Below are 25009 nucleotides of genomic sequence, written 5' to 3' on the forward strand. Positions count from 1 at the left end.
GGAGACCAGAATTGCATCCAATATTTCAAAAGTGGCTGAACCAGTGACCTGTCCAGCCACAACATGACCTCCCAACTCTTGTACCCAGAACTCTGACCAATGAAGGAAAGCGTACCAAACACCTCCTTCACTGTCCTATCTATGTTCGACTCTATTTTCAAGGATCTAGGAACCCCTACTCCAAGGTCTCTTTGTTCAGCAACACTCCCCAGGACCTTACCATTAAGTGCATAAGATCTGCTAAGATTTGCTTTCCCAAAATGCAGCACCTTGCATTTATCTAAATTAAACTCCGTCTGTCACTTCTCATCCTATTGGCCCAACAGATCAGTATCCCGTTGTAGTCTGAGGTAACCTTCTTCACTGTCCACTATACCTCCAAATTTGGTGCCATCTGCAAACTTACTAACTATATCTCTTATGCTCACATCTAAATCATTTATAAAAATGACAAAAAGTAGTGGACCCAGCACCAATTCTTGTGGCACTCCACTGGTCACAGGCTTCCAGTCTGAAAAACAATCCTCCACCACCACCCTCTGTCTTCTACCTTTGAGCCAGTTCTGTATACAAATGGCTAGTTCTCCCTGTATTCCATGAGATCTAACCTTGCTAACCAGTCTTCCATGGGGAACCTTGTTGAATGCCTTACTGAAGTCTACATAGATCATATCTACTGCTCTGCCCTCATCCATCCTCTTTGTTATTTCTTCAAAAAACTCGATCAAGTTTGTGAGACATGATTTCTCAAGCACAAAGCCATGTTGACTATCCCTAATCAGTCCTTGCCTTTCCAATACATGTACATCCTGTCCCTCAGGATTCCCTCCAACAACTTGCCCACCACTGACATCAGGCTCATTAGTTTATAGTTCCCTGGCTTGTCCTTAACTCCCTTCTTAAACAGTGGCACCATTTTAGCCAACCTCCAGTCTTCCGGCACCTCACCTGTGACTATCGATGACACAAATTTCTCAGCAAGGGGCCCAGCAATCACTTCGCTAGCTTTTCACAGAGTTTTAGGGTGCACCTGATCAGAACCTGAGGATTTATCCACTTATATGCATCTCAAGATGCCCAGCACTTCCTCCTCTGTAAAAAGGACATTTTCCAAGATGCCACCATCTGTTTCCCTACATTTTATATCTTCCATGTCCTTTTCCACAGTAAACACTGATGCAAAATACTTGTTTTCATATCTCCCCATCTCCTGTGGCTCCACACAAAGGCTGCCTTGCCTTTTAGAAGCTCTATTCTTTCCCTAGTTACCCCTTTGTCCTTAATGTATATGTAAAACCCCTTTGGATTCTCCTTAACTCTATTTGCCAAAGCTATCTCATATCTCCTTTTTGCCCTTCGGATTTCCCTCTTAAGTATACTCCTACTGCCTTTATACTCTTCTAAGGATTCATTCGATTTATCTTGTCTATACCTGACATATGCTTCCTTCTTTTTCTTAACCAAACCCTCAATTTCTTTAGTCATCCAACATTCCCTACACCTACAGCCTTTCACCCTATCAGGAATATATTATCTCTGGACTCTCGTCTCATTTCTGAAGACTTTACATTTTCTAGCCCCGTCCCTTTACCTGTGAATGTCTGCCCCCAATCAGCTTTTGAAAGTTTCCACCTCATACCATCAAAATTAGCCTTCCTCCAATTTAGAGCTTTTTGATCTGGTTTATCATTTTCCTTCACTATTTTAACACTAATAGAATTATGGTCGCTGGCCCCAAAGTGCTCTCCCACTGACACCTCAGTCACCAGCCCTGCCTTATTTCCCCAAGAGTAGGTCAAGTTTTATACCTTCTCTAGTAGCTACATCCACATACTGAATCAGAAAATTGTCTTGTACACACTTAACAACTTCCCCTCCATCGAAACCCTTAACACTATGGCAGTCCCAGTCTATGTTTGGAAAGTTAAAATCCCCTATCATAACCACGCTATTATTCTTCTGTCCTATATGAGGGGGTTAACCATTTGTGAGGAATTTTCAGATAGTTTATTAAGTAGCAGTTTTAAAATTTATCACATTGGTTAATTGATAAAAATAAGTATACAACCTGTATCACTGATACCAGAGGACCAAAAGGCACTTGGCACAAAATGTTAAAGTTGTAAAGACAGCATCCTGTTTTCCGGTTAAATTGTTTAGGATCTCTTCCCTAAATCCTCCCTCAGTCTCTTCTGTCTGTCTTCCATCTGATCAAGACCACTCCCTGATAAGATCTGACCCCTACAAAGGCCACCTGACAAGGACTGCCCTTTGACGCTTAACATCTGTTGATATACTGTCTTTAAAGAAGTTATAGTTTACACTGTGTTAATCACCCATTTGAATCTTCTACCTAGTAGGCTTGGAACAGCCACTTATGATGTGAGGATAACTGTTCCCACTTGTCCATTTCATCTGAAGGCTCATTTTCATCCTTTTTGGGAATAACATTTTATTTTTCTCACCACTGCATTGATAATAGGATGCATATGGTACTGTATAGTTCTTTGACATCTACTTTTCAAATGTTGTGACCTTGGTGCTCTTTATTGTCTCCTTCCTTTTGTCTTAGAGTCATAGAGATGTACAGCATGGAAACAGACCCTTTGGTCCAACCCGTCCATGCCGACCAGATATCCCAACCCAATCTAGTTGCACCTGCCAGCACCCGGCCTATATCCGTCCCAAACCCTTCCTATTCATATACCCATCCAAATGCCTCTTAAATGTTGCAATTGTACCAGCCTCCACCATATCCTCTGGTAGCTCATTCCATACGTACCACCCTCTGCATGAAAAAATTGCCCCTTAGGTCTCTTTTATATCTTTCCCCTCTCACCCTAAACCTATGCCCTCTAGTTCTGGACTCCCCAACCCCAGGGAAAAGACTTTGCCTATTTATCCTATCCATGCCCTCATAATTTTATAAACCTCTATAAGGTCATCCCTCAACCTCCAACGCTCCAGGGAAAACAGCCCCAGCCTGTTCAGCTTCTGCCTGTAGCTCAGATCCTCCAACCCTGGCAACATCCTTGTAAATCTTTTCTGAACCCTTTCAAGTTTCACAACATCTTTCCGATAGGAAGGATACCAGAATTGCACGCAATATTCCAACAGTGGCCTAACCAATGTCCTGTACAGCCGCAACATGACCTCCCAACTCCTGTACTCAATACTCTGACCAATAAAGGAAAGCATACCAAACGCCTTCTTCACTATCCTATCTACCTGCGACTCCACTTTCAAGGAGCTATGAACCTGCACTCCAAGGTCTCTTTGTTCAGCAACACTCCCTAAGACCTTACCATTAAGTGTATAAGTCCTGTTAAGATTTGCTTTCTCAAAATGCAGCACCTCATATTTATCTGAATGAAACTCCATCTGCCGCTTCTCAGCCCATTGGCCCATCTGGTAAAGATCCTGTTGTAATCTGAGGTAACCCTCTTCGCTGTCCACTACACCTCCAATTTTGGTGTCATCTGCATGTGTTGTTTATTATAAACTGCTTGTTTGGAGAATGCATGGAACTGCTGTAATAATAATTAAATAAACATTCATTCTACACAGGAAAATATTACCAAAATTCATTTTTAAGGAGCCAAGTTGTTAAAAAAGCAACTGGACAGGGACCCAGAGAATCAAAGTGAATCTTTTAAATTGCCCACTTTAACACTCAGCAGTCTACGTGACTACCTATGGATTATGTTTGAGGACAGCAGGCCAAACTGCATTCAATACCTGGAGTGCTAAATGACAACTTCCCCCTTAGCTATCTCCAAACACTTGGAAAATATACTTGATTTTTTTTTCTGCTTTATCATACTTCGAACTTTCTTTGTATTGAATTCTGACTCCCACTGTTCTATGAAATTCTTTGATAACGTGGATTGTTCGCTGCCCAGTGTAGTTTGGTTGTTCTCTCACTTTTTCCCTATCCACCTTTGCTCCATCCTATTCAGATTGTTATAATATAAAAAATATTTAGGTTTGAATTCACCTTCAAAAGTACAACTAATAGAATTAGAAATTCATGTCAGAACTTTCCAGTTCATTTGAGATTTTAGTCACAAAATCTTTCCAAATTTTAATTTAAAAATTTAGATCTTTCGAAATGTTGTAACTCTCAAAATAATTGTGAATCCACAGTTGTTAGCATTATCTAAGAAAGCATTTAGCTCTGTCGGCCATTTACTTTGCAGAGCTCGTAATATGTTAAATGAATCATAGGTCTAAAATTGTAATCAATTAGCAGAATCCAGTGTAATCTTTTACTTATCCAGATGATTTGGCCTTACTCTACTTCAGCTTATGATGGTTCAATTCATGTTAATTATAATTTGTTTGAGGATATTTGCCTGCTCCAAGTTGAGATGATCCAAAGTAATTTTCTCATTTTGACCTTTGAGTGCTGAAAATTCTCTTTTTTGGTTTCCAAAATGCACATATTTCCTCCATATATTCATAGCAAAAGATCTTTTTCTACTTTTATCTGATGATAAATGTGAGAAAATAATGAAAACTGTGATATGATTTAAATGAGACAGCAGATGAAATATTCTAATAATTAAGTGTGAATTTGTCGTAAAAGTTTTTGATTATGAAAATATACTGGCATTCTCAAGATCCTTGTTGATTGATTGCTTGTGAATTCTTTAGGACCTGCAAGCAGAAGTTGAATTCATCCAGCTAGAAATTAGAAAGAAAAATGCCCGAATTGCAGCTTTGCACTCTGAGCAGGAACTCTTCTCCAGGAACCTTCATTTAGCACAAGGTGCTGCAATTCAATCATGCAGTTGTTAAAACTTTTGAACATGTGGTACAGGTTAGGTATCTTTTGTCTGAAAATTTCAGGACTGATCACATATCAGATTTCATATAATTTTAATTTTTGGATTAAGGAGAGTCAGCAATTACCTGAGGTAGTTTTCTTCACCAGTTTAAATCGAGAAAATATGACAAGGTGAACTGCCGATTTCTACAGACTCACAATTTTGCATAGAAAGATCACACAAAGTATGTACAGGAGAATATCAGCATGTACATCACTGAAAACTCAACTAACCGTCCCCAAACCCCCGTACGATCACTCTTCCTCCCCCATTCCTTTGACAGAAATCAGCCCCTCATCATGGTAAGATGAACCCCCTTACCCCGGGTAGTTTTCTGGAGCTACTGTTGTAATTATTAGTAGGTTCCCAATGGAATTTATGTAAATTTTCTTAGGGAAATGAACACTGAGGTTATGCTTAAAGGAGAACTGGCAGCATAAGCAGGTGAGGGCTGGTGAAATGGTTCGGGTACATATGGGTCGCAGATTTCCCATACCAATTGACCTGAGGCTATGTTTGAAATGAAAACTTTTTTTTGTCAGGTGGTTTTCTTTCCTGACATGCGGTTAAAGGATACCTGACCTGTATAGACACTTAGTAGGTATACAATTTGGTAAATATAATACATATATGATAAACCAGAATCATGGTACAGATATAGATAAGAAAGATCATTTGATCCATCTTCATTTCCCTATCTTGAAAGATCACGTGGACACATCTAATCGTTAAATTACTCCCGAAATTGAATCTTAAATATGTGATCCAGAGTTCAGTGGTATATAGTTACTTAATTTTGTGCACATATCTTCCAGATATCATTTATAAATTTTCCTTTAGTTAATTGAACTTGTGCTACCTTGCCCTGTTTTTCAATTTGTTTTTTGTAAATATTCAGGGTTTGCTACAGGGTGGCTAGAATCTCAGACTATAATAATACATGACCTCAAGTTGGGAAGTCCCCTCCTAATTTGGACCATTTCAATAAGAGACTTAACATTTTGGTTTTTCTTTTGCAAATATATGGTAGTACAGACTCTTTTACACTGCAACTATTATATCAGCTCAATAAATTGATGTCAAGATTTATGTTCCATACTATTCTCCCACCCTTTCTCATCCAAAGCCATCCATTTCCTACATTCCTATCTGGCCTGTTTCACCTCTGGAGTAGGTGGGACTTCAACCTCAACTTTCTGGCTCAAAGTTAGGGACACAACCAATGTGCCACAAGAACAATGTTCCCATTATGTACTTCAATTCCAAGAGCTCTTGTGGTGCAGTCTCATCCAAAGGTGTATCATCATAGAACAGGGTGACTAAAAATATCAACACTTGAATTCCTTTACCTTGATTGTGTTTTGCATTAATGGAAATGCCTTTTAAGGCCCCATCTTTGTTATACTGGAGCCTTCCTAAATATATCTGGGAAAATTTACACTCTCAGGTTACATAAATGAAAGTGGATTCATTTTGAAAATAAAAATCTTGAAAGATGGTAAAACTCCTACTTCCTGAAGAGAAGAGATTTGTGCAATATATGAAAGCACGATAGGATTCATGGTCATACTTTGAGATTTTCAACTTTTTTATTTACAAAGGAATTATAATTGAGTTATGTTTAAATGTCCTTTTTAGAAATTTAGCATAATTAGAACATCATTGCTTATAACACTGAAATGAAGGGAAGGTTGAGGCATCAGTAATTAAGTAATCAGTGAGTATTAACTGATGTTAGACATTGCATTATTTTACATCAAATACTCAACAAATATAAGCATTATGGTGATGGGGATTGTTAATTTCACTATAATACATGATGTCAACTGAGAGAAACAATTAAGATAGTGGTGTTTAGTCAATGGGTTTAGTGGTGAAGTCCTGTCCAGGATATCATCAGGGACACCATTATCATAGGATCAAAATTTATAAAAAAGAGAAGGAATGGATAGTTAGCTAGACTCACAAAGAAGGAACTGGGCTTGTGGGGGCGACGCAAAAATTCCTGAAAAGGACATTTTAAAACTTTTTTTTGTCGAGCTAACAGATGCAAGGTTCCTTCTCTGGTTCCAACACAGTATTCTGAGTTTCTGTTGTCAGCTAGTTACTACCTATGAATACTAGTTGTATTAGCAACAGGAATATTCTGTGGCCTGACAGTCTTCAGATTTAAAAGCTTTAACTCCACATCCCCTCCCCCACCCCCCAACCCCACCATCAGTCCACTCCTAAAATAATGAGGTCACACAAAGAACACAGAAACATTGGTCTTTCAGAACTAGTCAGTTCTGCAGTTCAATCATTGAAAACTAATACGTTGAGATTTTTCTTCTAAACCTTTACCAAGATATTTTCAACAAGTAGCATGAAAGTTATCACTTGACTTGTGGCATGTAGAGTGCTTGAATGTGATGCTTCAAAGTTTTTGCCCAATATTTTGGCTTTTAATTTGCTTTATTTCAATTGAATTAATAGAAGCAACAAAGCTCGTGTTTAAAATTTTATCAGAAGATTCCTATTGAGAAGTAGTTTGTTTCAAGTAAAAAATCTCACAACACCAGGTTATTGTCCAACATGTTTATTTGGAAGCACTAGCTTTTGGAGTGCTGCTCCTTCTTCAGGTAGCTATTGGACTATAAACTGGTGTTGTGTGATTTTTAACTTTGTCCACCCAGTCCAACACAGGCACCCCCACATCATTGTTTAAAGTAGTTTATTTTTCTGGCAAGCTGATTTAATATTCTTCTGAAAGGATACTAGATCCAATTATTATATAAGAGTAAAACAATTCCCATAATTACATTGTGGTAAAAAATAAATAAATAATGTAAGCTTCATAGCAATAGGCAGCACACCTCAGCTTAATATTAAAATGTACTGAGAGTGGTTAAGATTTCTACAAAAAATACTCTCCTCCTATATCAATAATTACATTCTAAACTGTAAGTTTTCTTGGCCTTTCAAACTGTAGAAAAGAAACAGTATAACTTGCCTCTTTCTGCAATAGGTGCTTAGATTTTTATGATATGTGAATCAATAAAATATAATTTGATTATTCACAAACATAAAGGAACAAAGTATTAGAATTCTTTTCACACCCAATGCTTCCTACCTCCCATTCCCAAAAAATGTATTAATCAATGTTAGCTGTTTATTAAAATATAAAAAGACTAAAAATATACTTGCGACAGATGCTCGTTCCAGTGAAAAAAAATTATTGACAGAGGAACTGATTCAAATGAAGAAACTGAAGGAAGTTGCCAATCAGGATATGGCTTACAAGGAATCTGAGCTGAAGAAGATCAAACAAGAGCTGGAAACGACTGTTGTTGCATTAACAGATGAAGCACGTCAAGTCTGGTTGCTAGAAACACAGGCATGTTTGACTAGAATTATGGAATCTTTATTTTGGTCAAGATATTATGGATTTTTAAATGCATGGAATGTTGAAGATGAGCCAAAATCTCATGTGTATAATTTATTATTGCAAATTTTCTAAAAAGCTTGGTGTTCCTCGAAGACAGTAACTATTGGAATTTGTATAAATTTGTATTGGAAAAAGCTGTCAACATCAGAAACCGGATGCAATAAATATATTAATAAAATCAATACATTGTTAGCAACAAGACAGCTATAATTGATAGAAATGCTTTGAAGCATGCATATAAAAGTTCAGGTTAATGTACACATTAATCTTAGTGAGAATATGAGAGACCTTAAGGTACATTTAGTGCATTGAGGAATTTCCTGAGAGGCGATTACTGGACCTATAAACATTCTCACCTGTTGCAATCATAGAGTCATTGAGTCATACAACATGGAAACAGACTCCTTGGTACAACTTGTCCATGCTGACCTTGATCCCCAAGCTAAACTAGGCCCATTTGCCTGTGTTTGGCCTATATCCCTCTAAACCATTCCTATTCATGTACCTATCCAAATGTCTTTTGAATGACACTAAGCTGAATGGCAGTGTGTGCTGTGAGAGGAGTGCTAAGAGACTGCAGAGTGACTTGGACAGGCTGGCTGAGTGGACAAATATTTGGCAAATACAATATGATGCGATAAATGTGAGGATATCCACTTTGGTCACAAAAAGGCAAAGTATTATCTGAATAGTGGCAGTTTAGGAAAGGTGAGGTGCAACGAGACCTGAATGTCATGGTGGAACAGTGGCTGAAAGTTGGCATGCAGGTGCAGCAGGCACTGAGGAAAGCTTATGGCATGGTGGCCTTCATAGTGAGAGTTAAGGAGTGGTGATGTCTTTCTGCCCCACGCTTGAGCATTGTGTGCAGTTTTGGTCTCCTAGTCTGAGGAAGGAAATTCTTACTATTGAGGGAGTCCAGCGAAGGTTCACCAGACTGGTTCTTGGGATGGCAGGACTGAGATATGAAGAAGACTGGATCAACTGGACTTGAACTGGCTGGAATTTAGAAGGTTGAGGGGTTTGGGGTTTGGGGTGGGGGGTGGGGGGTGAATCTAATAGATGCATATAAAATCCTGATGGGACTGAATAGACCAGACGCAGGAAGAATGTTCCCAGTGTTGGTGAAGTCCAAAACTAGGGATCACAGTTTAAGAATAAGGGGTGAGCAATTTAGGACTGAGATGAGGAAGAATTTCTTCACTAAGAATTGTAAACCTTTCAAGTTCTCTCCCACAGAAAGCTGTTGGGACCAGTTCATAGGATAGATTCAAGAGGGAGCTGGATGTGGCCCTTGTGGCTAACGGGATCAAGGGGTATGGAGAGAAAGTGGGAGTGAGATGCTGAAATTACATTTTCTATGCACCTATTTTCTATATTTCTGTCATAAATATACTTGCATCTACCACTTCCTTGGCAGCTAATTCCACCCATGAACCATCCTCTGGGTGAAAAAGTTACCCCTCAGGTCCCTTTTAAATCAATCTCCTCTCACCTTAAAAATATACCCTCTAGTTTAGAACTCTCCCACCCTAGGGGGAAAAAAACCTTTGATATTCACCTTATCTATTCCCCTCATGATTTTATAAACTTCTATAAGGTCAACCCTCCACTTTCTATGCATCAGTGAAAAAAGTCCCAAACTAACCAGGCTCTCCTTATAAATCAAATCCTCTAGTCCTGGCACCATCCTAATAAATCTTTTCTGAATCCTCTCCAATTTAATAATATCCTTTCTACAGCAAGGTGACCAGAACTGTGCACAGTACTCTAAAAGTGGCCTCACCAATGTGCTATACAACCTCAGCATGACGACCCAACTCGCAATGAGCTGAGCAATGAAGGCAAGCATGCTTAAATGCCTTCTTAACCACCCTGTCGATGACATAACTTTCAAAGAACTTGAACCCTTAGGTCTCTCTGTTTGATAGCAGTACCCAGGGATGTACCGTTAACTGTCATTGTTCACTTTACCAAAATGCAATATCTCACATTTATCCAAATTAAACTCCATCTGCCACTCCCATTGGGCCAATTGATCAAGATCCTTTTGTAATCTTAGATAACCTTCTTCACTGTTGGCTATATCACCAATTTTGGTGTCATCTGTAAACTTACGAACTGTTCCTCCTAAATTCTCATCCGAATTGTTTCTATAAATGATAAACAACAGTGGACCCAGCACTGATCTCTGTGGAACAATGCCAATCACAGGCCTCCAGTCCAAAAACCCCCACCTCCACACCCTTTCTCTCCTATCACCAAACCAATTTTGTATCCTAAACCCCATGTAGTCTAGCACAGCTAATCAGGCAGCATCCGAGCAGCATGAGACTTTTCGAGCATAAGCTCTTCATCAGGAATGCAGACTTCTCCCAGTCTGACGTCATCAATCTGTCTGAGTTTTTTTAGGAAGTAACCAATCAATTTGTGAGACACTATTTCCTCAGCACAAGCCATGCTGATTATCCCTAATCAGTCTTTGCCTTTCCAAAATGCATGTAAATCCCATCTCTCAGAATCCCCTCCAACAATTTACCCACCCACTGATGTCAGACTTACCAGGCTTTCGATCCCTGGCTTCTCCTTAAATAAACGCACAACATTAGCCGTGCTCTAGACTTCTGGCACCTCCCTCATGGTTACAGATGATACAAATATCTCTGCTAAAAGCACCACAATTTCTTCCCTAACTTCCCACAATGTCCTGGGATACACTCAATCAGGTCCCAGAGATTTATCCCCTTTTACATGTTTTTTTAAGACCTCCAGCTCCTGTTCTTCTGTAATATGAACGGTTTTCAAGACATCCAATATTTATTTCTCCACATTAAAAACTTACACAAAATATTTGTTTAGTATCTCTCCCATCTCTTGTGGGTCCATGTTTATCTTTAAGGGTCCCTATTCTCTCTCTAGTTGCTCATTTGCTCTTAATGTACTTGTAGGATCTTTTTGGATTATCCTTAACTTTATCTGCCAAGTCTATCCCTTTTAGCCCTCCTGCTTTCCCTCTTAAGAATGCCCCACATCTTTATGCTCTTCAAGAGCTTTACTTGATCCCAATTGTCTCTATCTAATGCCTCCTTTATTTTGACCAGAGCCTTAATATCTTTATTCATCCATTGTTCCTAACTCTTAACAGCCTTATCTTTCACTCTAACAGGGACATAATGCTTCTGAAATGCTGTTATCTCACTTTTGAAAGCCTCCCACTTGCCAGTCATCCTTTTACCTGTGAACAGACTACCCCAATCAACTTTTGGAAGTTCATGTCTCATACCGTAAAAACTTGCCTTACTCTAATTAGGATCTTTAACTTTTATATAAGGCCTATCCTTTTCCAATAACTATTTAAAAATATAATTATGATCACTGGTCCCAAAGTGCTCCCCCACTAACACTTCAGTCACTTGCCCTGCTTTACTTCCCAACAAAAAGTCAAGTTTTGCTCTTTCTCCAATAGGCACATCTACATATTGATAAAGAAAGATTTATTGAACACATTTAACAAATTTCTCACCATTCAAGCCTTTATCACTGTGGTAGCCCAGTCTTTGTTTGGAAAGTTTAAAACACCTACTTTGCAACCCTATTGGGTTCTTTATTTGAAATCTCTCTACGTATTAGCTTCTCAGTTTCCTGCTGACTACTGGGGGGTAGTGGAGTGCAATGGTAGTAAAAGCGAGTTTTGAGAAGATTTGTAGCTCAGGTTAAGGTTCCGGATGTAGTTTTGCTCGCTGAGCTTGAAGGTTCATTTCCAGACATTTCGACACCCTACTAGGTAACATCTTCAGTGGGCCTCAGGTGAAGCTCTGCTGATAAGTCCTGCTGTCTATTTATATGTTTTGGTTTCTTTGGGTATGTGATGTAATTTCCTGTCGCAAAGTCACTTCCTGTTCTTTTTCTCAGGGGGTGGTAGATGGGGTCTAACTCGATATGTTTATTGATAGAGTTCCGGTTGGAATGCTATGCTTCAAAAATTCTCATGCATGCCTTTGTTTGGTTTGTCCTAGGAAAAACCAAAGACACGCACGAGAATTCTTAAAAGCATGGCATTACAACCGGAACTCTATCAACAAACACATCGAATTAGACCTCATTTACCACCCCCTGAGAAAAAGAACAGGAAGTGACTTCGCCACTGGAAATGACATCACCAACCCAAAGAACCCAAACATATAAATAGAAAGCAGGACTTAGCAGCAGAGCTTCACCTGAGGCCCACTGAAGATGTTACCTAGTAGGGTGACGAAACATCTGGAAATGAACGTTCCAGCTCAGCGAGCAAGCCTATATCCAGCTATAGTAGTATCCCATCATGGTAATCATCCCCTTCTTATTTCTGATTTCCTCCCATATAGCTTCACTGGATAATCCCTCAGAAATATTCTGAGTACCTTATTTCAGATGGGTGGCACGGTAGTTTAGTGGTTAGCACTGCTGCCTCACAGCACCAGGGTCCCAGGTTTGATTCCAGCCTCAGGTGACTGTCTGTGTGGAGTTTGTGTGGGTTACCTCCAGGTGCTGTGTTCCTCCCACAGTCCAAAGATGCGCAGGTTAGGTGAATTGGCCATGTTAAAATTGCCCGTAGTGATAGGTGCATTAGCCAGAGGGAAATGTGTCTGGGTGGATTACTCTCCGGAGGATCGGTATGGACTGGTTGGGCCGAAGGGCCTGTTCCCACACTGCGGGGAATCTAATCTGATCTTAACAATTAAAATGACTAGCAAAATAATTTTAAGTTTGTACATTTTGAGATGAAGTGCAAGCTAATAGTTATTAGATTAGGAACAAAATGTATAAGACTCAGATGAATAAAATATTTCTGAAGTGTCTATTGTAAATGTATAGAAATCCTCAATTTTGATCATTCATGCAGCACATCACTCTCATTTAGATGCTGCTTCATCTGCTTTGAGGATTTTCAGTAATTATTTCAGATATATGGAGGTCTTGTGGCAGTCACTAGTGATCCTGAGTCAGAAGCTTAATTTTGATATTGAAGGTACATTCAGATAGTCGACATGTTTGACTGATAATACCTGCAAATTCTTCCAACACGTACTTCATGGCAGCAGTAGGGGAAGAAGGGATTCCTGGTCAGTCAAGCAATATATGGAAAGTTGGAGCTCTACCATCACTATCCAAAGCTCCAGACTAAACATGTTTGTATAACTGTATATTGTTACAACAACACCATCCTCCTGACCAATTTGTAGTACATTATTGTCATTCTTTGTATAGGCAGGATTTAATGGTGCATGCCCCACTGGACTAGATGATCTGCACAATTGTGGGAGAGGCTATGTGGCCCACTTATGCTTGTAGAAAAATAGTCAATAACAGGAATGGCCCAACATGGACAACCTACCAGATAGTAATTAAACTCCTCTTTATTTAAAGACTATTAATCTTGCATTCTAAATTAGTGGTGATTCAGGAATTATTCCAAGGCCCCTGAAGGCCACCTAGAAACCCTGTTGAGTTTGCTTGAGACCTCCCAGAGATTGTCTCTTTGGCACCTAGTGCCCAATTGGGGGGCCCAACATCAAGAAAGGGCGTGCCTATGGACAGCCACTTTCTTCTGCCCTTACAACCAATACTCCCAGTGTTCTTCATTTTAGGATTGTGAAATGTATTTAATCTGCAACTGGTGGTCATGATTGATTTCGACCTGGGATTAGTTGCTGACCTTTGGTGGTATGTGACAATTATTACAACAAAAATAATGATTTGCATAGTATCTTTAACATAAGTAATCACCTGAAAGTGCCACCAAGGAACATGAGATATCAGTGCTGGTGACCAAGTCAAAGATGTAGGTTTTTAAGTGTCTTGAAGTGGGAAAGAGTGGCTACCAATATTGGTATAATTAAAATTGTGATCCTTAAAAAAACAGAATAAGATGATCATGTATCTTGGAGAGTCCTGGGGCTGGAGAAGATTAGAAGGGGTAATTTTATTCATAAATTTGAAAACAAGAATTTCAAAATCAAGATATTATGTAACATGGTGCCAGTATCAGTTATCAAACAGAGTTGATGGGTGCACATGATTTGGTGCAAGATAGGGCATGGGTAAGAGAATTTTGGATGACCATTACATATTTTTAAAGGAATGTTTTTGTTTTTAAGCTTAATCAGCATGTTGAGAAGCACCAGGCTACAGAAGCTAAACTTGAAGAAAAGAAGTCAGAATTATTAAAGACCCAGGTTGCCCTTCATCAACTTGAGGAGAAGTACTACACCAGTACTGCATCCATACAAGACAATATTGCCCAGGAACTGAGGTGAGGAGATTGTGAATTCCTGTTATAATGTGAAGTACTTTTTTAAAAAATGGATTACGTTCAGTTTAAACAGTTATTGTAAAGCAAAGAGAAGAAACTTTTGTGACAGTAATTAAGGGATTTAACATGTTAACATCTCAAAAGATTGTTTCATCCAGTAACCATGAGGATTATATAGCAATTATTTTAATTCATGATAAGCTGTGTTTGCAGTGTGAGCATGATTTTTATTTTGCTTCTAGAATTCTGTATGTTGTACACACAATTGTCTACGGTAAAATAATTCTAAATTGACAATTTACAGTGATGAATGTTTTATTTGGTCTAAGCATTGAATTAACCCAGCGTCATATTTTGTCTTTATCCCTGGACTTGTAATTTGTCCAAAAAAGAGATTTTTCTTTTGTCAATTTACTGGTCCCATGCTCTGGCAATGAAAAGATATGGTTAGTAATAAATCTCAATAAATCTTGATTCGTTTTTCCTGCATCCATCAGTTTTAAAGCATTTCACAGCATAATTGAGTGGAAATGCAAGTTATCAGCACAGTGAGGTTAATTAGTTTAAAACTGCAAAAAAATCTAGAAATACTCAGCCAGTCAGGCAGTATTTGCAGATGGTAAAACTGAGTTAAGGTTAAACTTTAAATTTGTTGCATGGCAGAATAAATGGCCTCACTTTGTCCTATAACCAATTATTCTATGTGCATATGGGAAATAGTTTATATTTTCATAAATAACAAATATAGGGAAAAACACATGCTGGATCTTTCATGACACTTTATCACATGACCTTTTTCTGTTAATTCTGCCAGAGCTGCTGAGTACTTCAACATTTTGTTTTATTTTGGATTTCTACAACCTGCAATATTTTGCTTTTATATAAGAAACACTAATCCTGTTTTTTGTTTTCTCCCCATATTGGTTCTCCATTTGCCACATTTTTATTTTATATTTTCTCCATCTAAATTAGTTTTTTAAATATGTTGAACCTTCTTATTGCCTATTTTTTCCCTTCTTGATCAAATTCCAGAAAGCCAGAGATATTTACAAAAGCAGAAGACGACTGTGTCCATGCTGATTCTTTGCCAATGCTTTGCAATATGAATCCCACTGCGAAAACCGTTTATCACTTTCATTAAGATGTGAAAAATATGTAAATACTTTTAACCAACTTGTATGGAGATGACACACCTCTGAGACAAGTGGGACTTGTACCTGGATTTTCTGACCAGAAACAGGGACACCATAAAAGATGCTCTTGACAACTCAGTTATAAAATAAGTAATACTCTTGACAATTCTGTACAAAAAAGTTAATATTTTTGTTCTTCTTGTTATGAGTAGGATTGTGGTTCTTTGATCAATAATTTGTGCACAATCAAGAGACTGGACATAGAATAAAGAGAGTGGCTGCTGAGAGCTAAATCCCCACCATCAGAAACCAAGTTAAACTTTTATCCTTTCAACATTAGTTCACCTATTGGCAGAAGCCACAACCTACTCCCTGGTGCTGCAGAGTGCGAGAGCTGGCAGCTATCTCAGTGGATTTCAACTCCTGAGGATTTGATTTTGGGGACATTACTGCTACTGGCCTCCATAGCAGATATATAAATTTCCTTCATGTTGGCATTACTTCCAGGTCAAGGGTTGCCAAGCTACATGGACCAATATTTCTGACTGGAGGAAAATTATAACTGATCCTTTTACGCTTGAACAAACACTTCGAAATCCCTTTCAAATATTAAAAGAATTATGGATTGAACAGATATTTTAAATACATTACCGATTTTCTTTATAAATTGCTTCTGGGTTGTCACATATTTATTGGGTTAAATTATTAACAAATCTACTATAAAACAAATTTTCAGGGATGAAATCAGCAGTTTGCAACAAAAGCTGAGGGACAAAGTGTTGTTGATGGAGGAAGACAAGTTTCTCAGAAATAAAATGGCGGAGGATTGTGGTCGCTTGACAAAGGAAAATGCCCTCTTGCACTCTCATTTACTGGAACTAACTAAAGAGCTGGAAAGGGTAGGTACATTTGGTGTACTTTGAATATGGTTACTTTGGTAATTACTGCATATAGATATAATCAAACATAGTCATATTTATCCAATTATTTAAAAATACACTGAAGGCACACATTTTATATGACCATTGGAGAGGAACGTCTGACATGGATTGAATGGTAATCGGGTGAGGAGGAGGGGCTAAATCTTCACTGATCCATATCTTGTATTAAAAATATTACAGTAAATTCAGCAGCATGTTGTATATCACAATTCTGCTAAATGTAAGAACTGTATATAAACTGTATATAAACAAATACGCCTGGTTGTGGATTTCCACCTGGCATTCTGTGGCTCTCAATTCAGATTGCATTAGGGAATATTTTGGTTTTGTTGGGAGTTTAGATTTAGATTAGATTTAGATTTAGATTTAGATTACTTACAGTGTGGAAACAGGCCCTTCGGCCCAACAAGTCCACACCGCCCCGCCGAAGCGTAACCCACTCATACCCCTACATCTATATCTACCCCTTACCCAACACTACGGGCAATTTAGCATGGCCAATTCACCTGACCTGCGCGTCTTTGGAGTGTGGGAGGAAACCGGAGCACCCGGAGGAAACCCACGCAGACACGGGGAGAACGTGCAAACTCCACACAGTCAGTCGCCTGAGGCGGGAATTGAACCCGGGTCTCTGGCGCTGTGAGGCAGCAGTGCTAACCACTGTGCCACCGTGCCGCCCACCGTTGCTCTGAGATAGTTGAGCACCTAACTTCAGCAAAGAGTTTGGAGGGCGATTAAATTTAAACAGTCAAGATCATAAGTATGTTTTAAAATCTTAATTTAAAATATTTGTATTAAATGAAGGACATGTTAACAAAGGAAAATCCAATCACTATCCTCGATCACAAAAGTACGGTTGACTCTTAACTGCTCTTTCAATGGCCTAGCAAGCCACTCAGTTGTATTAACCTGCAACAAGGAATGAAACCAGACACACCAGCCAGCATAGACCGAATAACCAGAAATCACAATGGTAAACCCAGTCCTGTTAACCCTGCAAAGTTCTCCTTACTAAAATCTGGGAACTTGTGCCAAAATTGGGAGAGCTACCCCACAGGCTGGTCAAGCAACACCCCAATATATTCATATTTGTGGAATTAAACTGTACAGACCATGACCTAGAGTCCTAAACATTGATTAGATACCCCATGAAGTCTAATGGAATCTGTTCAAACGTGATCATGAAACCACCTGCTGATTACTACCTACCAGCACCACGCCCCCCAAAAGTACTTGCCTGATGAATCAGTATGCCTCCATATTGAACATCACTTGAAAAAAGAATTGAAAGTTCTAAGGGCACACAGCGTGTATTCTGGGCGGATGACTTCAATGTCACTATTGCAAGTCACTCAGAGGTACCACTTAGTGAGTTTTGTGAGGTGAGTGAGGTGACTGAGTCCTAGACATGGCTGTTAGTTTTGGTCTGTAACATATAATGGTGGAATGAACGAGACACAAAAGAAAAATTGATTTCATCCTAACCAGTTTACCTATAGTACGTGCATCTGTCCATGCCTATTGTTAAGCATGATCCTCAGTTATTGTGGAGACAAATTCCCTTTCTCAAATTTTTGGAGATCTTCTCATGTGAATGGCACTGTTACCATACTAACCAGGACAGAATTTGAACAGATCTACCAACTCAAGGTTGGGCATCCATAAGATCATCAAAATTGTATTACCAAGATAATTTTCAACCCCAAGGTCTAAGGTATCCCTCATTCTATCATTACTATGAAGACAGATCAACATTGGTTCAAAGAAGAGTAGAGGAGGACATGCTAGGACCAGTGCCAGATATTCCTAAAAATGAAGTATCTCATGAGCTACAGCGTGGGACTACTTGCATACTAAAAAGTGGACTGAGCTAAATGATCCCATAATCAATAGATCTGGCTTAACACAAAAACAAATTATTGGAGAAACTCAGGAGATGTGGCAGCATTTGTAGAGAGAAAACAAAGTTAAGGTTTTGAGTCCAGTAATCTTTCTTCAGAAATGACAGCATGTAGGAAAAAACTTGGTATGTTTTCTTGATGACTGAGGGCTTTGGGGGAACAAGGATGAGGGACGGGTAGAGAGACACAGTGAGAGAGAGAGAGACAGCGAGAGAATAAAAGTTGGGTAGACAAAGGGTTTATTGACAGTAGGCCAGGGTAGAAGAAAAGCTAAATAATGGGAGCTATGACAAGGTGAAAATGGTTTGGCAGTACTGAAAGCAACCCACTTCATGACAAGACCTAGGGTGTTGGGGTGGGTATACGTCATGGAAGGTGGTGTTCAGGCTCTAAATGTATTGAAACTCAATATTGAATGCTGAGGGCTGCAAGGCCCCCATGCACAAATTGAGATGTTGTTCCTCCAGCTTGCACTGAGCACTGGAGCAGGTTTGAGACAGAATTTACTGCAGTGAATAAAGCAGGTTTAATTGTAAAGATAGACGATAAGCTAGTTAGACCATGCAGCACACGTGGGTTAATTTACATGCATAACCTTCATATATTGGGACTTGTGATACAGGGTAGTAGTAGCCCTACTTGAAGCAGGAGGTCTGGGTACAAACCCCACCTGCTCCAGAAGAGTGTAATAAAATCTTCAAACAGATTGATTAGAAAATATCACTAAGTTGATTTTTTTTTAAACTGCACAAATATTTATGGTTCAGTATATTAGAAAAACAACATTTTTTTCCTGTTAACGTGATAATTTGTCATGGAATGTTTTTCTGACTAAAACTATAATGTTGTGATGGCCAGAATTGATCAATTAATGATTTTTTTCACTGCGAAAGATCCCAATGTTAAATATTAAGATTCTTATGATGTTCTGATAGACTTGAATACTGATTGTTTGTGGACTGCTAACAGATCAGTTATTGTTAAATTTAAGCTCACAACGGCAGTTTTTTCTAAGATGAAATATCTCTATCATAGGTTCAAGCATTTAGGGACGAGAAGAATTCTAAGCATTCAACCAATGTCATACAGTTGACTTCTCTAAAAGAGCGAGAGAGACAACTTGAAATGGAATTATCTCATTTAAAAAGGATGATGAAGGAAGAGGAGAAAAAGGTTCTCACTGCCATGGAACAGGTAGTACTCCTTCTACATGACCAGTGTACAGTAGTTCTTGTGTTCTTTCTTCAGGATTATGCTGAGCATAATTATTAATGGAACCATTTAAAAACTGATACTAAGCATTCATGATAAAACACATTCACAAGCTATTAATTATTGAGCAAAGGCAAGCAAAATGATGATTTTAAAATTGATTGTATTTTCTTCATACATTCATGTAAGGTATGCAAGGTTCTGGAAAGTTTTCTATTGAGTTAACTTATAAATTGTCATATTAATTAATAACTGCTTTTTTTTAAATCGAAGGGTGACAAACAAGAATTGAAATAATTATACTTTTGTTCTTGGAGTATGTGATTTCACTTACAATTTTCATCTGCAGTTACTGTGATAAATATTTATTCAGTCAGTTCTGAAATGTTCAATTTTGCTGTTAGCATATTTTACTATGGCTGAATTTTCCCAGCCTCTGAACAATATGGACAGTGGCAATTCAGTGGGAAAATTAGATTCTTGATGGTGAGGACAACAATCTCAATTTCTCACCCAAAGTTGGAATAGTGAAATGAAAATGTTTGAGAGTGAGCATTGAGAGGCCTATCAGCATGCATTTATATTTCATTACAATTCACACACCTCTGCCAACCCTCCCCAACTCCCACCCCACTATTTAGTTTAAAACCCTATCCACAGCCCTAGTTATGCAATTCACCAGGACTCAATTCTAATGATTCAGTGGAACTCATCCTTTTTCCCCAATCTGCTATCAGTGTCCCATGAATTTGAACCGGTTTTCCCCACACTGATCTTTGAGCTAATGTGTTTACCTGTTAATCTTACTGATCCTTTGTCAATTTGCTTGTGGTAGTAGACCAGAAAGTACCTTTTTGGTTCTGGTTTTCAATTTAGCACCTAGCTGCTTATATTCCCTTAGCAGAACCTCTTTCAACCTATGTCATTGGTACATAAGTGGAATGAGTGCAATGAAAAGTGAAATGTCACTTCTCTGCACCATCTTAAAGTATCTGTACCTAGGTACTCTGTTGCAGAATTGAAATTGTTAAAAAAAGCTACCGTGAGAATACAGAGTTTAAATATCCAGAATGATAATAAAAAGTATCTTTAAAGTAATACTCTTCCACGGAGTCCATGCCCACAATGCTTCAGAGCTTGAGGCTTTGCAGCATCCACACACTGGCCTCTGTCCTGACCTGTCTCCAGGACTTGTCCCCCCAGCTGGCCTGCACTCGCTGTGTTTTTCACTCTGGGCTCCGGCCATGACTGCCTTCCGGGGACCTGCCTCTTGGGTCGACCTAGGCTTGGACTTCTCCTGCTCCAGCTTGGACTCATTTCTTGCACTGGTCTCCAACTAGTCTCCCGTGGCAGACTGTTCCCTGATGCTGATCTCCATTTCCTACAGGTAGGGTAGATGTTCTAAGTTTGGGAGCGGGGGAAGAAAAACTGTAGCAAAGAGGGGAAAAAAGGAAAAGGGACTGGCAAGCAGAAGATCATGACAACTGGATCTTTCCGCTCCCCACCAAGTTCCTCTGCTACCCAGATGACGTATCCGGAACCAGGCGGGCAACACAGATTTCAGAGAACAGTGCCTCTTCTCTTGACTATACTGTACATTCAAGAAACACCTGTACAAATATATGAATAGGAAAAGGATAGAGGGTTACAGATCTTGTAAGTGAAGATGGTTTTAGTATGGAAGAGCAAAATGTAATGGCACAGGCTTGGAAGGCCAAAGGGCCGATTCTTGTACTGTATTCTTCTTTGTGTCCCAGATTACAACTACATTTCTCTCTTCTACCCCCTGCTGGAATGGATCCCTGTACCACAGTGCTATGGTCAGTTTGGTTATCCTCCCACAACCCTCACCAGCCCATAATATCAAGATGACATTCAATCACTCACAAGGACAACTAAGTTCACAATAAGTGTTCTTCAGAAACATGCTGAGCACCTTCCTGATGAAAGGCTTTTGCCCGAAACGTTGATTTTACTGCTCCTCGGATGCTGCCTGAACTGCTGTGCTTTTCCAGCACCACTAATCCAGAATCTGTTAGAAATCCCCCCAACTGAAAACGAAAACCCTCCTTTAGCCTGAAAACACTGTTCAAACATAACAGCCCAATCATTAAAAACCCAGTCACATGTTTTCCCTGGAGTTCAAGGAACAAGATCAGTAATGATCTACAACGATGCAGTTTCCAAGAAGTACTTTGTTGAAGAAGAAAATTCCAATGTCCCCAAGTTAGTCAACACGATTCCCTTTATATAAAACTAACACCCTAACATCTTTTCTGTTTTCCGTTCATCTGCTAAGTCTTACCTCTGATTTGTGCCTTGCAGTTGGTGGAAAGATTTTGCGAAAGTTACTAGCTGCAGGGTCTCTGAATAACTTTGTAAAGCACTACAAAATTGTGCCTTTTCAGTAAATCCGTTTTTTGAGAATCTCATAAATTGACCCAGACTTCAACATTCCTTGCTTTATATTCATTTACTTTTATTTCCTGAAGTCAATTTTTAAACTCCTTGCTGTGAGACCATAAGACATAGGGGCAGAACTTAGGCAATTTAGCCCATAGAGAATGCTCTAACATTCAATCATAGCAGATAGGGTTTTTAAACTCCATTTTTATGTCCCCCCCCCGTAACCTTTTATCCCCTTGACATTCAAGATCTATCTCTGTTTTCAACATACTTAATGACCTAGCCTCCACGATATGGTCATGAATACTCTTGGTTTCTTTCATTTGGAATCTTGTGTAATAGCTGAGACTAGATTGGGTTGGGATATCAGTTTGGCATGGACGATTTGGACCAAAGGGTCTGTTTTCATGCTGTACATCTCTATAACTATATGCATGAACTTTTACCTAATTATTCAAATAAACATTAGTCCAAGACTCATCCACACAAAACAAATTATATTGTTGAAATTGTCAAATATCATTGAAATGTCACTTGCAAGATACTCACAATACAGGATTTTTTAGAACTTGTAACAGTACAGCATAGAACAGGCCCTTCAGCCCACGATGCTGTGCCGAACATGATGCCAAGCTAAACTAATCCCTTCTACCTGCTCTTGGTCCATATCCCTCTATTCCTTGCTTACTAGTGTGAACATAGAACATAGAACAATACAACGCAGTTATGGCCCTTTGGCCCTCGATATTGCGCCAATCCAAGCCCACCTAACCTACACTAGCCCACTATCCTCCATATGTCTATCCAATGCCCATTTAAATGCCCATAAAGAGGGAGCGTCCACCACTGCTACTGGCATGGCATTCCTTAAACTCACGACTCGCTGAGTAAAGAATCTACCCCTATACCTACCACCCCGTAATTTAAAGCTATGCCCCCTCGTAATAGCTGACTCCATATGTGGAAAAAGGTTCTCATGGTCAACGCTGTCTAAACCCTCATCTTATCTAAAAGCCCCTTAAATGCCCCTCTTGCATGTGCCTGCACCACTACCCCAGCAGTACTTTTCAGACTCCTGCCACACTGCAAAGAAAACTAGCCCCTCATATCTCCTTGGAACTTTGGCCCTCTTAATGTATGGCCTCTCGTATTAGACATTTCAACTCTGGGTAAAAGATCTGATTATCTACTCTATCTATGCCTCTCAAGTTTATAAACTTCTACAAGGTCTCCCCTCAACCTCTGCTGCTCTAAAGAAGACAACCCTGGTTTGCCTAGCTTCTCCTTACAACTCAGACCCTCTAATCCAGGCAGTATCCTGGTAAACCTCTTCTGCACCCTCTCCAAAACCTCCTCATTCCTTTCAGTAGAATGGCAACCAGAGTTGAATACAATACTCTTAAGTGTGGCCTAACCAAACTTGTGTAAAACTGCAACATCACTTCCTGATTCTTTTACTCTGTGCCCTGACCAATAAAGGCAAGCATGCCATACATCATCTTTACCACCCTATCTACTTGTGTGGCCACTTCCACTGAGTTATGGACTATGACCCCAAAATCCCTCTGTGCATCAATGCTGCTCAGGGTCATACCGTTAACTATATACTTTCCCTTCATATTTGACCTCCCAAAAGTGCAGCATCTCACACTTGCCCAGATTAAACTCCATATCTTATTTCTCCACCCATATCTGCAACTGATCCATATCTCACTGTGTCATTTGACAACTTTCTACATTATCTGCAACTCCCCCAATCTGAGTGTTGTCTGCAAACATACTAAGCTACCCACCTCCATTTTCATTCAAATCATTTATATAAATCACAAACAGCAGAGGTCCCAGTACGGAAATCTGTGGAACACCATTAGTCATGGATCTGCAGCTTTCTACCACTACCCTCTATCTTCTATGGGCAAGCCAATTCTAAATCCAAATGGCCAAGTCACCGTGGATCCCATCTTAATCTTCTCAATGGGCCAACCATGAGGGATCTGTCAAAAGCTTTACTAAAACCCATGTAAGTAACATCCATTTCTCTACCGTCATCACCTCCCCAAAAAAATCAAGTTTGTAAGACATGATCTGCCCCTGACATGATAACCTTTTGTTCAATAAACTGTGCAGTAATTTTAAAAGCAAAGAGGAACACCATTTATCATATGCTGGGATTTAAGAGTAAATGAGACTGGCTAAAAAGGTTGAGGAGGCAGAAATCCTCAAATTTAACAAAATACTTGAACTTATGAACAAATGTTGGAATTTGGAATTGTGCTGTATAGGACTTCTCAGCATCTTTGGACATTATGAATTGAATGTTCTCTTCTGCCATAAAGGACACAAAGACTCCTTCCTCATTGGGCTCGAAACATATATAAATAAGAAAATTCTGAACATCCCTTAGTAATCCTTATTTCTTTCTAATCTTTACAGTATTATCATATATTCAGATAACTGAAGCCCTTTCTAGAACTTGCAATTTCCCAGCAAAAATGTACCTGTTTCCTTCCCACTAGTTGGTGGTCACCAGTACAATGGTACTTACTTTGTTTCTTAACTTGAGCCTAGTAGAGTCTGTCCTTTTCTCCAAGGACTCAAAACACCCCATAAATCAATATTCCCAATTATCCCTCAACCTTGTACTTTGTATTTGTAATTTCTTGTAGTTAGGAATATGTAATATTTATTTCTGCCTTCTTTGGAGCCACGTCTTGACATCAGACTCTCATGTCACTATTTGTGCATACAGCCAAATTATTATTATTTACTACACATGCACTGAAGATTTAAATCAGATCTTCTTGTAGTTGCTCAAAATCTGATCCAATCTTATAACTTACAATTTCTTGTCTAATGCTGTCTCCCCAATTC

The 25009-nt window shown here is 39.1% G+C and overlaps 1 protein-coding gene across 3 annotated transcripts in view; it reads left to right on the plus strand.

Annotated features, from left to right (window-relative positions):
• The window catches only part of LOC140477431 (uncharacterized), a 50079-nt gene that overhangs the window by 9283 nt on the left and 15787 nt on the right, over positions 1–25009 (plus strand). For all 3 annotated transcript variants that reach the window (XM_072571326.1, XM_072571325.1, XM_072571327.1), the window contains 5 exons: positions 4657–4771; positions 8021–8205; positions 14391–14545; positions 16415–16577; positions 19556–19714. In XM_072571326.1, the coding sequence (XP_072427427.1) occupies positions 4657–4771; positions 8021–8205; positions 14391–14545; positions 16415–16577; positions 19556–19714 (777 nt within the window). The remainder of the gene's footprint in view (positions 1–4656; positions 4772–8020; positions 8206–14390; positions 14546–16414; positions 16578–19555; positions 19715–25009) is intronic.

The sequence above is a fragment of the Chiloscyllium punctatum genome, chromosome 5, assembly GCF_047496795.1.
Source record: "Chiloscyllium punctatum isolate Juve2018m chromosome 5, sChiPun1.3, whole genome shotgun sequence".
In the NCBI taxonomy this organism is placed as follows: domain Eukaryota; kingdom Metazoa; phylum Chordata; class Chondrichthyes; order Orectolobiformes; family Hemiscylliidae; genus Chiloscyllium; species Chiloscyllium punctatum.